Here is a 17,251-nt window from a genome sequence, read left to right as displayed (position 1 = left end):
AGGATTTTACAGTCGTCTTTTTCTTGTTCAAAAGAAAAATGGTTCCTGGAGACCAGTAATAGATTTAAAAGTGTTCAACATGTATCTCCTCAAACCAACTTTCAAAATGGAGACTCCTTCTTTCATACGGGAATCCATCAAACCCCTGCACTGGGGGGTGTCTTTGGATCTGGAAGATGCTTACTTCCATGTTCCTATACATCCCAACTACCGAAAGTACTTGCGATTCGCCTTTCAAGGCCAAGTCTACCAGTTCCGGTCTATGCCTTTCGGGTTGGCGACAGCCCCACGAGTTTTTACCAAACTAATGTCGGCAGTCGGATCACACCTCAGAGTTCACGGGATTATTCTTCTTCAGTATTTCGACGACTGGCTCTTACACCAGCTCGATCGTCAATTGCTTCTGTACAACCTAGAATTCTCTTGGAAGGAGCTCCTCTCGTTAGGGCTCCTTCTCAATGCAGACAAATCAGACCTCATTCCTTCACAGGACTTTACGTTTGTGGGAATGAATTTCTTGACCCACATCAATCGGGTCAGAGTGTCTATTCAACGTATATCAGACCTTCTGATGAAGGTCAACTGGGTTTTGTCCCAATCTCATATAACAGCTCAAGAATTCCTCTCTCTCAACGGTATCCTGAGCTCAGTAGCAGACTTTGTGCAGTTGGGACGTCTCTTCCTACGTCCTCTTCAGCACTATCTCTCAGCTTGTTGGAAATGGTCTCCAGGCAATCTATTAACACAGATTCCAATCCTTCCCTCCTTAAGGTCTCATCTTCAGTGGTGGCTAGACGAGGAGACTCTGTTGGCAGGAGTACCCCTTCTTCCCCCGCAACCGTCATTATATCTAATAACGGATGCGAGCAAGGAAGGGTGGGGTGCTCACCTGGAACCTCTCAGTCTGATAATTTCAGGGTTGTGGTCTCATCAGGAATCTCACCTTCATATCAACAATCTAGAAATGCGAGCAGTATTTCTAGCTGTATCTCATTTCCAATCACATCTTCGAGACTCTTGTGTGATGGTGTCAACAGACAACACATCTGTGGTGGCTTACATCCAGGCACAGGGGGGAACACATTCTCAATCCCTGTATCTGGAAACCAGAAAATTACTTGTTCTTTGCAAAACACTCAACATTCATCTGCTGGCAAAATATATACCAGGTCGCCTCAACGCCCTGGCGGATGGTTTGTCTCGCAAACACCAGTTACTTCCATCGGAGTGGACACTTCATCAAGAAGTGACCAACCAGATCTTTTTCAAGTTCGGTTATCCCCTGGTCGATCTATTTGCAACCAGACACAATCACAGACTTCCTCTGTATGTGAGTCCAGTTTACGATCCAGCAGCGTGGGCAATCGACGCGCTTTCGTTGCATGGGACCAACTGGACGCTTACGCCTATCCCCCACCCATTCTAATTCCCCAAATATTGGGGAAAATCAGGGTGAGCTCTTGCAGGATACTCCTGATTGCCCCTTGGTGGCCCAGAAGATCTTGGTTCAACGATCTTCTCAGTCTCCTGTACAATTATCCCAGGAATCTTCCTCACAGGTCAGATCTTCTGTCTCAAAGTGGCAGACTACATGCGGACCCAAAAATGTTCCACTTACACGTCTGGCCGTTATCAGGCAATCTTTGCAGAAGAAATGTTTTTCTGTCAGGGCTTCAACCCTCGTTGCTTCGGCAAGGAGAAAATCCACCAGAGCAGTCTATGATGCTCGTTGGAAACTCTTCTCCAATTGGTGTTTTCGAGGGAAAATTAATCCCCTCAATCCCTCTGCTAGACGAATAGCGGATTTTCTCATTTATCTTTTTGATGATAAGAAACTTTCTCTTAGTTCCATCAAAGGATACAGATCTATGATTTCGCATACATTGGCTTTCACTAAGTCTTCACAAGTCTGTGCTGATCCAGCTATTTCAGAACTTGTTCGAGCTATGGAACTTAGTCGTCCTGTATCTCGTACACTTGCTCCTAAATGGGATTTAGCTTGTGTGCTTGGTTCCCTTATTAAGGCTCCCTATGAACCTCTTGATCAGGCTTCATTACAATTCCTAACATGGAAGACCGTTTTCCTTCTTACTATGGCTTCAGCCAAACGGAGAAGTGAAATTCATGCTCTTTCTATCGAGGATAGTCATCTTCGTTTTGACTCTTCTGATGGTTCTGTTACATTGTTGTGTCAGTCAGGATTCCTTGCTAAAAATCAACTTCCCTCTATGGCTTCCAAACCCTTCAAAGTTCCAAGTCTATCTAGAACTTGTGGACATGAAGATGACGATAGACTCCTTTGCCCGGTCAGGGCTTTGAAGTTCTACCTTAAAAAGGTAAAGTCTATTCGAGGTTCTCGCAAGAGACTTTTCATTCCATTAAAAGGGGGGGGGGCGATGTGTCTGCGGCTTCTATTTCTCGTTGGATAGCCTGGACTATAAGGAAAGCTTATTCTTCTCTTTCATCGAGGGATTTATCCCTGTTTAAGATAAGACCGCATGAATTAAGAGCTCTTTCGGCTTCGTGGGCTTATATTAATCAGACCCCACTATCTGAAGTGCTTCAAGCTGCTTTCTGGAGGAATCCGACCACCTTCTCCTCTTTTTATCTTCGTTCTCTTGAGTGCCAACAAGACAATTTGTATAAGTTGGGTCCTCTTGTAGTGGCTCAAACTGTAGTTTCTTCTATGGCGTAAGTACACTGGTGCCATCCGAGAATTAAGTACTATACTGTACTAACAAAGATTATAAGAGGACTTGATTCTACTATCTCTGGCTGTAAACCCTCTATATGGGTTTTGCTGTGATGGGAAAAAATATGCGAACCTTCCCGCCGCAGCTGCAAAATCAGCTAGAGATAACAGGTAACGTATTTATGATATTAAAACAAATTTTCTTAAGTAAAATTCATTTTAATTATTAAATACTTACCTGTTATCGGTAAGTCCCACCTCCCACCCCGCTCATCGCCTTTTTATGTTTGCGTAAAGGAAAGATGAGTTGTGGTTCTTGATTTCCTGTTAGGTTGCATTGTACTATGTTTAACCTGATTTGGATTCTTATAGAGGTGGACGATTCCCAGCGCTTGAATATTTTCCGGATGAAATAACTCCCTTGGAAAGGGGTAAGCTAGAGATAACAGGTAAGTATTTAATAATTAAAATGAATTTTACTTAAGAAAATTTGTTTTATTTGCTGACCATATTTAGCATGGGCTCTCCATATAAAAAAATAGTGACTAGCCAATAGACTGTAGATTTCCTCTATATTGTATTTAACAGACCTAAACTGGTCATATGGATAAAGAAGTAGGAGGTACAGTATTCTATATTAATCACATAGTAATCAAGCAACTAGATACATGAAAAGTATTTTACATTTTGCAATAATTTTAGGATACAGAGAATAGAAATGTGGGTGTCCACAAAACATCAGATACTTAACCTCATGCACATAACTCCTGTCACCATAGACATTGTGAGTCTTGCACATAGATTGTTATCAGGTGAACATATCAGACTCACTTGTAGAAACTTTCATTTTGCAGAAAATAGATCTTTGGCTGAATATTTTAAGCTTTGACTTTCATGAACAGGTTAAAGAACTCCGGGCCTGTGTTCACCAAACAATTCTTACACTTCAGACTAAGAATAAAGAGTATCCTTTAAATTAAAAAAGAAGTCCATTAATTCCATAAATTTAAGTCAAAGTTGTCTTTAACCCCCTCTCATTATATATTTAATTATTGAGGACATTTTGTTACTGACAAAGGCACTATTGGTAGCATCCTTAAGTCTAAGAATGGTGTAAGGAATAATAGCCCTGAATTCAAGTGTTTGAAGTTGTAGAAATTCCATATTTGAATGTTTAGGTTGATTCCTGAATTGTCTTCCATATAGTTTAAGGTCAACAGCAGAACATTGTGCACCTCAAGTTAATGTCAGATAAGGTGTGCAGAACAAATCAGTGACCATGAAACCAGATAAACTACCATCGTGTTTGTTCCCATTTCAGGAGACGGCAGCCAGTGAGTTGTGGCACCGGTACGAGGCGCTGACGGCCTCCCTGGCCCAGGACCTGTGTGAGCAGCTACGGCTGGTGCTGGAACCCTCACAGGCCACCAAACTCAAGTAGGTTCCATATGAATGAGTCTCCCTTGGGGAAAACGAGGGATAATGCTTGCACAAAAAGTGTCATCCCAGATTAGCCTGGACACTTTCAGGCTAGACTGGATTTATGTTTAGTTTAAAACCCACATTATTTTAAGACATAAATGCATAGTTACAAAGAACACAAAACAAAATTAAAAGTACACAGTCATTTTATTCATTTTTGTATGAATACTGTTAAATAACATGTATTGGTAATTTAGTGTAATATTTTGGCAGTTTATTGACCGCAGTAAAAGATAGTTAGAATTCCACTGGTTTTCAAGAGTTGCCACATGGAATTTTTGAAAAATCTAGACATAAATGACAGGATGGTGTCACGCTTGCTTAAAGTAATTACAATTTATTATTATTATTTTATATATGTACCACGCATAATCTAGTATATATACAGCTCCATATATACTATATCCAACCTTCATTGAAAATATCAATACTCCTCAGTATATATATATCTCCATATATACTGTCCAATCTCCATGTATTATACTCCTGAGTATATATATAGCTCCATAAATACTCTGAATAATACTCCTCGTATATACTCCATGCATATACTTATCTCCATAAATCCGCTTCGGGTCGCCTTTGTCCGAGCAGAACCAAAGCATCTAAATGCAAACTTAAGAATGAACATTTTGAAATGAAATTTTGTGAAATGTGCCAAATATAGGATGGCTTCCCTCTAAAACTGATTATCTCCAAAAGGAGCCATATTAAGGAGAGGAGAACCACCCATACCTATATAAAATATTGTTAACTTGTGAAATAATGTATAATTGTTGACAGTGACACCATCCCATCATGAGCGGCCTAGAATTTTCCATGGATATGTAACTGCGGCACCTAACAAAGATTAAAATAGATAAAATAGTAACCTTTTATATGAACAAGCATTTAATAGAAGCAAACACAGATTCTTCATTCGTCTTTAGCATTTGATATTAGCAAACACATGATCTCCATAAAACACAGACAGTTCTCCAAAGAAATTTTGGTAGTGATGGAGTCTTTGCAACAGTGAAATCAATGTTCAGATCCAATTGTCACCAGGTCTGCTGCAGAGGTTTGAGCAACACTTGCATCTCAGCAGCGTCTAGGTTTTTGATGTTTTTGGTGACCATCTGGAACTGTTGCCTGTGCATGGAGCCATGGCATGTTTTCTGAAACATAAATCTCAAGCGCAGAGAAAGTAGGATTTATACAAAGCATCCAACAAAACAATATTTTTTCTGGAATAAGTATGAAATTCAATAATATCATGAATGGGTGTGGCGGGTGGGTTTTTTTAAATTTCAGTTTTTTCTGTAGGTTGAAGCCTTTGAATCCAATGCCAGAAAGAAAGTGATCTCAGAACTATTTATAGAATGGGCATTAACTCTTTTTAATCAGGAAAGAGAACTCTAGTTCATCAACATATAGTATGCTCAAGATACTCTCCCTTGAAGGGTCATCATTTCTGCTAAAATTAACTGGGTTTTATTGTTTAATACAATAACCCACATTATTTTAGCTTGATTGCATTTACAGTACTTACTATTTAACTCAGAGCAAGGCTACATTTTGACCAGTCTGTAGGTTAATCAACAAGTCTGTACTATATAGTTTCTGGACAATATCTTAAAAATGCTCTGACCTATAGTCATCAAGTTGGTATGATGTTTATGTGGGAGAAAATAGTTGACCCTTACTCATTATGTGGCCAAATGGTCACTGGGGCTAGTTACAGTCAAGAGGTCATGGTCACTTAAAAAAAATCTCTGCATAAATGCATAACACAGCTGGAAGGCTTTTATAGTTGTTTTATAGACATCTTGAGTGTACCTTTCTGTTCTTTGGTAAAGCACCAGTAATTTTAACTTGCAGATTTTCCTTGTATACCAAACATTTGAAACTTTGAGATTTTATGTTTATTTCCTGCCAATAAACGATATAATTTCAAAGCAGGTTTTTGGTAGGGATGTCATAGGCATAGGTTTTTAAGGCACGTTTGCACTTGCATACATGTTCTTTGATTAATTATCCTTAAAACATTCACTTCAGAGGTGACTACCGCACGGGCAAGAGGTTGAACATGCGTAAGGTGATACCGTACATCGCCAGTCAGTTCCGTAAAGACAAGATCTGGCTGCGGAGGACCAAGCCCAGCAAACGTCAGTACCAGATCATGTTGGCTGTGGACGACTCTTCCAGCATGGTCGACAACCACTCTAAACAGGTAGGCAATGAACTTTGTTAACCTTATAAAAAAAGAAAAAGCCTTTTAAAACCTCTTTTTATGGCAGTTTGTCAGTTTCCCACTGTTTAGAGGGGTCGGTTTGGGGGTATGCACAATAAATGACAATTAAAAATTAGCTGCTGCATACATTTGCAAAGAAATACAACTTGTATTTTGTAATTATCCCCCGCCATAGGATATTGTTTTGGCGTTGTCTGTCCGTCTGGGGCCATATCTTGAAGTGCTTTGGCGGATTTCATTGAAACTTGGTATGAGTATATATATGGATAAGAGAATGATGCATGCCAAATGGCATTGTACACCATCTGTTAATAACGGAGTAATGGTCCTTTGTATCTTGAAAATATGCTTTTTTTGTGTGTCAAGAGCCATATCTTGGAAGTGCTTTGGCGGATTTCATTGAAACTTGGTATGGGTATGTATATCAATAAGAGGATGATGCACGCCAAATGGCATTGTACTTCATCTGTTAATAACGGAGTTATGGCCCTTTGTATCTTGAAAAAATGCTTTTTTGAGTGTCAAATATAACACTTGTGTCCAGAAGCATATTGGCAGGGGATATCAATTCAACGAATTTGCTTGTTGTTAACAGAGATTGGCATATTTCATAACTCCAGTAGCATACTGTGTGCCTCCCTTTTGAAGTATGTGTGTAAAAATGTAGCCTAGATTAGTCTGTGCAGTTTGCACATGCTCATCTGGGACAACACTTTCGGCCTTCACTGCATTTTCGTTTAACATTCTTCGACCTTTTTGCAAACAATTTTATAAAAGCAGAAAATGTGGTCCATGACTAGTCTGTGCAGACTCCACAGGCTAATCTGGGACACTACTTTATGCACATGCATTATGCCCGGTTTTTCGAAAACAAGGCTCCTGTAATCGGATCTAATGCAGCCCTCGTGTTTGGTTCCCATTTCAGATGGCCTTTGAGTCTCTATCTCTGGTCTCCAATGCCTTGACCTTGCTAGAAGCAGGACAGCTGTCCATTTGCAGGTAAGTTTACCTTGAAGGCTTACGTTGACAATACAAGTGTATTTGATTGAGAAGGCTTCTTAATGTTGTATTGTGATGAATTCATAGTTTTAATAGCTTAATTACGTTACCTGCTATCATATGCTACTTACCCCAAAGGATCGTAAATAATCCGGAATCTTTCTGTCCAAAGAATCCCACACTTTTCATAAACCCGTCGGTCAGGTCAGAACGGTCACATAGTGCCGTTTAGCCGCACAACCAAAACGGGATATTACCCAGAATCACTCTTATTCCGGATGCGATATACAAAGGCCGACATTTTTGTTATTGACTTAATTGTTGCTTTTGTTTCGCTGGATTCTTCTGTTTAACAGAATAGAGAAGTTTTTGTATTGTGTTAAAACATTCTCCGTATATATATCCGTTTATTTCTGTATTGTTTTGTGTATTTGTTTGTTTGTTCAAGGCAAAATATGCCTCAAACACGTGGCTCATGTGGACACATAAGGGCAGCATGGGACAACCATGGTAGCTGCCTGTCGTGTGCAGGATGTACCCAGGATAACTGCTGCCCTTTCTGTGAGCATTGGTCTGTAGATACCTGGGCCATCAAGCGTCGACCTTTCAAGAGTCGTAGACGCAACATGCATAGTTCAGATCAAAGTAGGGAAAGTTCAGTTTGTCGGGACTTTTCACCACATGATCTTGACCATATGCCACCAGGAGATGCCATGCATCGGTCCTTGCCCGGTGACGACACCAGACAAAATTTGCCTGGTCCGTTCATCGGGAACGACCAGTTGACCGGTCCGGAGACTTCACTGGTCACCGGTCAACATTGACCGGTCCGGTCACCGGTCATGCTATGACCGGTCACCGGTCATTGACCGGTCCGGTCACCGGTCATGTAATGACCGATCCGGTCACCGGGTACTGGTCTTTGCCACAGACCGTTCCGGTCACCGTAGATGTTGACACTACCTTGTCAGTACTCCACAAAGGTAGACGCAGCCGCGTTTCTACTGTGAGTCACAGACGCAAACGTGTAGTGTCTGATGTTTCCGGCTACTCCTCCACCTCGGGCTCGTCGTTGTATGACTCATCCTCTACTTCAACTAGCCCTCATCATTATCGGAGGGGACATCGTTCACGCTCACCGAGTCTTTCTCGGCGTAGATTGCCTCGTAAAGAGCGATCACGCCAGCGCTCTGGAAGACGTTCGATCAGGAAACATCATTCCCAGCGCCGCCGAACAGTGTCTCGGCATCGCAGGGATAAGGGACATAGACCTTCCTATATTAGGCGCTCTCGGACTCCTAGGTCCCCTAGTCGATCCTTCTCTGAGCAATTTATTGACACCCTTCCACGTGTGTCGGCCTCTATTTTGGCCTCAACACACACTTCAGCCGTTCCTACAACCACTGAGCATAATTTGTATTCAAACACTAGTTTGCATACATATCAGGCTCAAGGTACAGGGGTTAATCTAACCACTTCGGCTGCGTTTTCAGCCCCAAGGGTCTCTTCCACATTGCATAGAAGTATACCCGGGCTGCCGCTACACCATCAAATCCCAATACTTTGTGGATCCAACAGTCGCCGGGAATCTTTGTCCCTTTTTCGACTGATCCTTTACCAACCACCTCTGGTATTCAAAGTGAGTCTGCTGACTTAATCTCTGATAGACCTAACTCACCAGCTATATCTTTGATTGTGCCGGAAAACAATTCTCTCATGATAGAAGCGAATGAATCTATTATTCCTACTTCTGTATCCACCGGTTTCAATCAATCCAATGCTCCCGCAGACGGTTCGATTGAGGCGGGTTCGGAGTCTAATGAGGCCGAACTTTATTATTTGGCCTCCATCAATCAGGTTTACGAACTAATGTTCAATACCTTAGATGAGGACTTCTGCCCCCACCCTTCCTTGTCTCTCACAGGATCTGCAGTTACCGTTACAGAACAGGTAGCCCGCAGACGAGAGCCCCGCAGGATAAGTAAGGCGACTTCCTGAGTGGATCTACGCCTTCCTATTGGCTCTTCCACAATGGCTGTTTTCCAGTCACTTGAGCCAGCCAATAAGCCTTCGCCATCTCCATGGAAAGCCCCTAAGGAGCTGACGGAGCCTAAACAGATGGACAGCGGGAAAAGTTATAAGGCCCCGGTACCAGACCCTTCTACCGCTTTGGACCTTTCCAAACTTCCGGTTCCTGATGCTGACATTAGTAAGCTGTCACTTACAATGCCTTCATCATCTATACAGCAGTCCCTCTTTCCCTGTTGGAAAATTGGGAGCTGAGAGAACGCCGTTCCATAGGTCTGGCTAACCAGCTAGATCTCATGGCAGCCACTGCCTTAGACTTGGTTTGGGAGCTCTCTGATTCAATCCCAGAGGAGCTCCGGGCCTTGTTGATACATCTTTCACGTACTACGCAGTGTTTATCTCACAATGCTGCGTCGTCTATGTCTGAGATGTTAAGGCTTCGGAGAGACCTCATCCTCTCTTCCTTGCCCAATAATTTCCTTTTGGAAACAGGCGTTAACTCCCTTCGAACTGCTCCACTAACAGCAGATTCTCTTTTCGGAGGGTGGATACAGTCGGCACTTACTGCTGATCGTGAAGATCAGATACATGCCTCCTTAGCTAGGAGCAACTCTGGCAAGCGCCCTGTGGTTTTTAAGCGCCCCGCTTCTTAGCCCCCAGGAGCCCCACCGGCCAAGAACGCTAAAAGGGACAGTTTCCCTACTATTACTAAGCGTCCGTCTGCTCCACATCAGCCCATAAATAGGCCTCCTTTTCAGAACAGAACATCTTCCTATCTGAAGCCTTCTGTAAACCAAAATTGGAGTAAGGGCAAACCCAATGCGGACAAGAAGTCATTTAATCCTTCTTCCGGCAAGGGTGGACCTCCAAAACGTCAGCCCTAGGTAATACCCCTTTCTACCGCCACAACCTCTGATGCCGGAGGTACCAGTCGGGGCCAGACTTATGCACTTCGCAAATCGTTGGCTCCAAATAACTTCGGACACGTGGGTTCATTCTCTTGTCACACAAGGCCTCACTTTTCAATTCGAAAAAAGGCCCCCACTCTCTCGCGTCCCAATAGATCTGGTATCTCCGCATCCACAACTTCCAGACTCCATTCTCGCACTCCTGGAAAAACAGGCGGTAGAAAGGGTTCACGACCCTTGTTCTCCAGGATTTTAAGTCGCTTTTTCCTTGTTCAAAAGAAAAGCGGCTCCTGGAGACCAGTCATAGACTTAAAAGTGTTCAACACGTTTCTAGTCAAACCTACTTTCAAAATGGAGACTCCTGCCTTCATTCGGCGCTCCATCAAACCCATGCACTGGGGGGTTTCCTTGGACCTGGAAGATGCATTCTTCCATGTTCCTATCCATCCCAACTACCGGAAGTACCTGCGCTTCTCCTTTCGAGGCCAGGTCTACCAGTTTCGGGCGATGCCCTTTGGATTGGCCACAGCTCCACGAGTTTTCACCAAACTCATGGCCGCAGTGGGTGCACACCTCCGATTACATGGGGTTCAACTGCTTCAGTATTTCGACGATTGGCTCTTACACCAGCTCGATCGTCGACTGCTTCTGCTACAACTAGAGTTCTCTTGGAAGGAGCTCCTCTCTTAAGGACTCCTTCTCAATGTAGCCAAGTCAGACCTCATTCCCTCTCAGGATTTCATATTCGTGGGAATGAATTTTCTGACCCACATCAATCGGGTTAGGGTCTCACCGCAACGTGTATCAGACCTCCTTTTGAAGGTCAGATGGGGGCTGTCCCAATCTCATATCACAGCTCAAGATTTCCTCTCACTCAACGGTATCCTGAGCTCTGTAGCAGACTTCGTGCAGTTGGGATGTCTCTTCCTATGTCCTCTTCAGCACTATCTCTCAGCTCGATGGAAATGGTCTCCAGACAATCTGCTAACACAGATTCCCATCCTTCCGTCCTTAGTCCCCCACCTTCAATGGTGGCTAGACGAGGAGACCCTGTTGGCAGGAGTACCGCTTCTTCCCCCGCAACCTTCTTTACATCTCATAACGGATGCGAGCATGGAAGGTTGGGGTGCTCACCTGGAATCCCGCAGCCTGACATTATCAGGATTGTGGTCTCCTCAAGAGTCTCTCCTGCATATAAACAATCTCGGAATGCGAGCAGTCTTTCTAGCTGTTTCTCATTTCCAATCACATCTTCGGGACTCCTGTGTGATGGTATCGACAGACAACCCCACAGTCGTGGCTTACATCCAGGAACAGGGCGGTACACACTCTCACTCCCTGTATCTGGAAACAATGAACTTACTTGTTTTTTGCAAGAGCCTCAACGTCTCTCTCTTGTCCAAACACATACCAGGACGGTTTGTCTCGCAAACACCAGTTACTTCAATCGGAGTGGACACTTCATCATGAAGTGGCCAACCAGATATTCCTCACATTCGGTTATCCACTGGTCAACCTGTTTGCGACCAGAGACAGCCACAGACTTCCTCTGTATGTGAGTTCAGTGTACGAACCAGCAGCGTGGGCGGTAGACGCGCTTTCGTTCGATTGGGATCAACTGGACGCTTACGCTTATCCCCCACCCATTCTAATTCCCCGAATCTTAGGGAAAATCAGTGTGAGCTCTTGACGGATCCTCCTGATAGCCCCTTGGTGGCCCAGGAGATCCTGGTTCAACGACCTTCTCGGTCTCCTGTGCGAATTTCCCAGGGAACTCCCGCACAGGTCAGATCTCCTATCTCAGAGAGAGGATCACGTGGATCCATACATGTTCCACTTACACGTCTGGCCGTTATCAGGCAATCCCTGCAGAAGAAACGCTTTTCTGTCAGGGCTTCAACGCTCGTTGCCTCTGCAAGGAGAAAGTCCACCAGAGCAGTCTATGATGCTCGCTGGAAACTCTTCTCTAATTGGTGTGTTCGAGAGAAAATTGATCCCCTCAATCCCTCTGCTAGACACATAGCGGTTTTTCTAATCTATCTCTTTGATGATAAGAAACTTTCTCTTAGCTCAATCAAAGGATACAGGTCTGTGCTTTCGCATACCTTGGCTTTTCGTAAGTCATCACAAGTCTGTGCTGACCCAGCCATTTCGGAACTGATCCGAGCCATGGAACTTAAACGTCCTGTGTCTCGTTCTCTTACCCCCAAATGGGATTTGGCTTGTGTTCTTGGATCGCTTATTAAAGCTCCCTATGAACCCCTTAATCAGGCTTCTTTACAGTTCCTAACCTGGAAGACCGTTTTTCTTCTTACCTTGGCTTCATCCAAACGTAGAAGTGAAATTCATGCTCTTTCTATCGAAGAAAGCCATCTTCGTTTTGATTCCTCCGATGGCTCTGTCACTTTGATGTGTCAGCCAGGATTCCTTGCTAAAAATCAACTCCCCTCAATGGCTTCTAAACCCTTCAAGGTCCCAAGTCTGTCTAGAACTTGTGGAAATGAAGATGAAGATAGACTCCTCTGCCCTGGCAGGTCTTTGAAGTTCTATCTTAGTAGAGTTAAGTCTATTCGAGGTTCTCGCAAGAGACTCTTCATTCCCTTAAAAGGGGGGGGGGGCGATGTGTCTGCGGCTTCTATTTCCCGTTGGGTAGCCTCGACTATAAAAAGGGCTTACTCTTCTCTTTCTTCAAGGGATTCATCCCTTTTTAAGATTAGACCGCATGAATTACACGCAATGTCGGCTTCATGGGCATATATTAATCATACCCCACTCTCTGACGTGCTTCAAGCTGCTTTCTGGAGGAATCAGACCACTTTTTCATCTTTTTATCTTTGTTCTCTGGAGTGCCAACAGGACAACTTGTATTTGTTGGGCCCCCTTGTGGTTGCACAAACGGTAGTATCTTCTAAGGCATAGGTATATTACGCTTATCCGTGAATTAAGTTAATACCGTAATAACGAAGATTAGCTGAGAACCCGAGATATGGGTTTCGCTGTGATGGGGAGATTTTTGCGAACCTTCCCGCCTCAGCTGCAATGTCAGCATATGATAGCAGGTAACGTAATTAAGCTATTAAAACAAATTTTTCTAGTAAAATTCATTTTAATTAGTAATAACTTACCTGCTATCGGTAAGTCCCACCTCCCACCCCGCTCTTCGTCTAATATTTCATATTGTTTATTGGAATAAGAGTGATTCTGGGTAATATCCCGTTTTGGTTGTGTGGCTACACGGCACTATGTGACCGTTCTGACCTGACCGACGGGTTTATGAAAAGTGTGGGATTCTTTGGACAGAAAGATTCCGGATTATTTACGATCCTTCGGGGTGAGTAGCATATGATAGCAGGTAAGTAATTACTAATTTAAATAAATTTTACTTGAAAAATTTGTTTTAGTTTAACTTGTTGAAGATAAGGTAAGCTGCTCTACCAGCCCTGTTGTCTGAGCAAGGTTTGAGTTGTTTGATAAGCTATTTTATCAGTAATTGCTTGAGGGATCTCATCTTCTATTCCCCATAAAAAAATGACACCGTGGGCCAAGTTTGTTAATTCTAGTACAACATTTGTCAATATAAGGGACCAATTTACACATAGAAATTAACATGTTCTTAAACCATTGTCATGTATTTCCAATGTTCACAGTTTTGGGTAGGAGGTGCATGTTCTCCACCCTTTCTCAGAGCAGTTTACCATTCTCAAACCATTCTGGTGTATCCTATGTTCACAGTTTTGGGGAGGAGGTGCGTGTTCTCCACTCATTCTCAGAGCAGTTTACCATTCTCATGTATTTCCCCCATGTTCACAGTTTTGGGGAGGAGGTGCGTGTTCTCCACCCTTTCTCAGAGCAGTTTACCAGCCAATCAGGGGCTCATCTTCTGCAGTACCTTACCTTTGAGCAGAAGAAGACAAAAATAGCACAGGTAGGCTTTAAATCTAAACATTATCATACCTTACCTATATGTATGCCATCTGGTTTATTATTGCACCCAAACTTTGTGATTTTGTCATGCTTATTAAGTGTGCCAAGTACGTTTTATGATCTGTTTTTGGCTTATCAAAGTAATAAATAACAGTTAAAACCTGATATACAAATGCAACTAAAATAGAGTGTGCCAATGATAGCCAAAGATTAGTCTCTGTAATTCTCTTGTTATTCAAATCATGAACAAATGTTTTACAGCATATTTGATGGCCTAGCAAACTGCAGGTTTAATTTCGCTATGTGACCTACATGAATACTGTAATGGCAGTAATTTTATATTCAAAGTTTAAAAAGCACCATGGAAAGAAAATCATTATGCAAAAAAATTCAACAATTCAAAGGCACTATGGGTAATCCCAATATGCCCCTGTTACTGATGTTAAATCAAATCTATTTAATTCCACTTGATTGGATTTAAAGGCTTATTGAGACATTATTGAGTCCAATCACTGGGTAGTCAGTCTTTAGTGTGTTTAAGAGATGATCTTGTGAACACGCGCTGAGAGGGGGGACCATGCTCAGGATCTCTTGATTGCTAGGCAGACATAATTCCTACCGGTATTAAATTAAGCTTGATTGGATTTAAAGCCTTAGGCTAATTGAGTCACTCTTGAGTCCAATAACTGGGTAGAGTTAGTCTTTAGTGTGTTTCAGAGATGATCTTTAGAACACTCGCTTAGAGGGGGGACCATACCCAGGATCTCTTGATAGGCAGACACCATACACACTACACCATTATAACCTTGCTGCTGCTGTAATGAACAATAAATAATACCTTGGAATCTCTGGTTTAAATGGCTACACAACTTTCATGTATACTGTACTTTCAGTTTTTAAAGCACGCCACGAGGGAAATGCTGGATGCCAGACAGAAGCAGCAAGGATCTATGGGTAATCCTGACACGTCCCAGCTGCTGCTGATAGTTTCCGACGGGCGGGGACTCTTCATGGAAGGCATGGAGGTTGTAAAGACGGCTGTCAGAAATGCGAGAGAGGCCAACATATTCATTGTGTTTGTCATCATAGATAACCCTGTTAACAAGGTATGGGATTTGCTCAAGATCGACGCATGTATATATGTGATGTGGTATTTTAAAATGAAAACGCAACAACAACCGAACTTAGCAATGTTACAATGTAAAGAAGTACCAATACATAAAAATAGGGCAACCTATCCTTGTTCTTGTTTTCAAGTTAGAATGTTTTATAAATAATTATTTAAGTTAAGTGTGAATGCGTAGGCTGGTCTCTAGCTAGCAGGCCACATATGACGTATTTTTGCATGATGCAGCTCATTTAATCCCCTTGGCACTATACAATATTCTTGTTTCTAGGATTCCATTCTGGACATCAAGGTTCCTGTCTTCAAGGAGGCAGGCCAGATTCCAGAGATCAAGTCCTACATGGATTCCTTCCCCTTCCCGTTCTACATCATACTGCGGGACATCAACAGTCTTCCATTGGTGCTCAGCGATGCACTAAGACAGTGGTTCGAACTCGTGACTGCTGTCGATAGATAAACATGTGAACTAATGTGTCTGTAAAGGCAGTTTGTTTCCTTTAAAGTTGATAAAAAGTTTTTGATCAGCTTAATAATTATGTTCATTAATAGAACAAAGGCATTAGTCTTCAATGACTTCTGTCAAGATATTAATGTTAGGCTGTTGTTATTGTTTAAGGGTTTATAGATAATGGGACTGTAAATGTTAGAACATATATTGTTTTGGGGGTTTTAGTCCTAGGCCTTCCATTGTGAGAACCTTAATTGATACACTACTTTTATGCTTGTGCTTTTTCCAGTTAGTTAACCATTGTGGCAGGGGTTTTTATGGTGTAGTTAACCATTGTGGCAGTGGTTTTAATCGTGATACTGTTGATTAAAAGCAATCATTGTTTATGTATGGTTGTTCAGTCTTCCCTTTAACTGTATGAATCCACTGGGCTGAATCTAAATTACATGTATGCATAAGCATCAATAGCAAAAGGTCTAACTTTTACTTGCTTGCCTATGTAGATTTTGGAAAATTGACTGTAAGACTATTGGGAAATGTGTAGATAAATCTTATCAGCCAATAACCAATGTTTTTGATTTCTGATGTGAGGGAATTAAACTATGAACGCTAAGCCTTATTGGTTTCATACTTCATAACAAAAACTTCAAATAGCTTGATATAAATGATTGTTCATGTATGGTTATATATTTTGATTGATTATTGTATTGATGCTATGATGAGAAATGTTTTTGATTGTTATATTGACTTATTTGTTTTGGATATATTGTTTTAGTCTAGGATCTGTTTTATTAATCAATCATTTTTATGGTTAACATACAATGCCGTAACAATAACAACGTGTTTCGTTGTAACAGTTTAGTTATACTTAGTACTATATTCATTTACCCAGTAATTGAAATATGCTTTTGCTTTGACTTCTTCAATAAACATGATTACCTATAGATAACTTATGCTAGAAAATTAGTTGTTCCACAACTACCACATAATTGAACATTTTGGAGTTTCCTTTTTGCAAAAAAATGATTTATAAACCTAATAAATCGTGAAAATGTGATGGATGTTTTTGTATTCTATTAGTAAATTTGCTCAATGAAAAATAAAAAAAGGCATAGACATGGCAATCAACCATTTGGGGTCAGAAAAATACATATGATATGATAATACATATGATTGATATTAACTGGGATTGGAAAGCATGTGTACCGCGCCACCTAGGTGGGAAAGAGACTGTGTCCTAGCACTCCTACCTTGTAAAATGTCTACTGACTCACAATCTTTGAATCATAGAATATATTTCCAGCTATTTTACTGAAAGATATTGAATTCTGTTGTGGTCTTATGCAGTGGGATTAGCCAGAGTTGCTAGGGGAAATCATTGCTTTCTGATAACCAGATAATTTGCTTAGAG

The 17,251-nt window shown here is 41.9% G+C and overlaps 1 protein-coding gene across 1 annotated transcript in view; it reads left to right on the top strand.

Moving 5' to 3' along the window:
- LOC127852622 (midasin-like) overlaps positions 1-16,897 on the top strand; it is a 115,475-nt gene extending 98,578 nt beyond the window's left edge. Inside the window, exons 47-52 of the mRNA XM_052386574.1 lie at positions 4,014-4,129; positions 6,212-6,386; positions 7,333-7,406; positions 14,153-14,267; positions 15,160-15,372; positions 15,664-16,897. Coding sequence (XP_052242534.1) covers positions 4,014-4,129; positions 6,212-6,386; positions 7,333-7,406; positions 14,153-14,267; positions 15,160-15,372; positions 15,664-15,849 — 879 coding nt within the window. The 3' untranslated portion in view covers positions 15,850-16,897. The remainder of the gene's footprint in view (positions 1-4,013; positions 4,130-6,211; positions 6,387-7,332; positions 7,407-14,152; positions 14,268-15,159; positions 15,373-15,663) is intronic.
- Positions 16,898-17,251: the final 354 nt, after the last annotated feature.

Source organism: Dreissena polymorpha, chromosome 12 (assembly GCF_020536995.1).
Source record: "Dreissena polymorpha isolate Duluth1 chromosome 12, UMN_Dpol_1.0, whole genome shotgun sequence".
In the NCBI taxonomy this organism is placed as follows: Eukaryota; Metazoa; Mollusca; class Bivalvia; order Myida; family Dreissenidae; genus Dreissena; species Dreissena polymorpha.
Note: the sequence above shows the minus strand (reverse complement) of the source record. Positions and strands in the feature narration are given on the sequence as shown.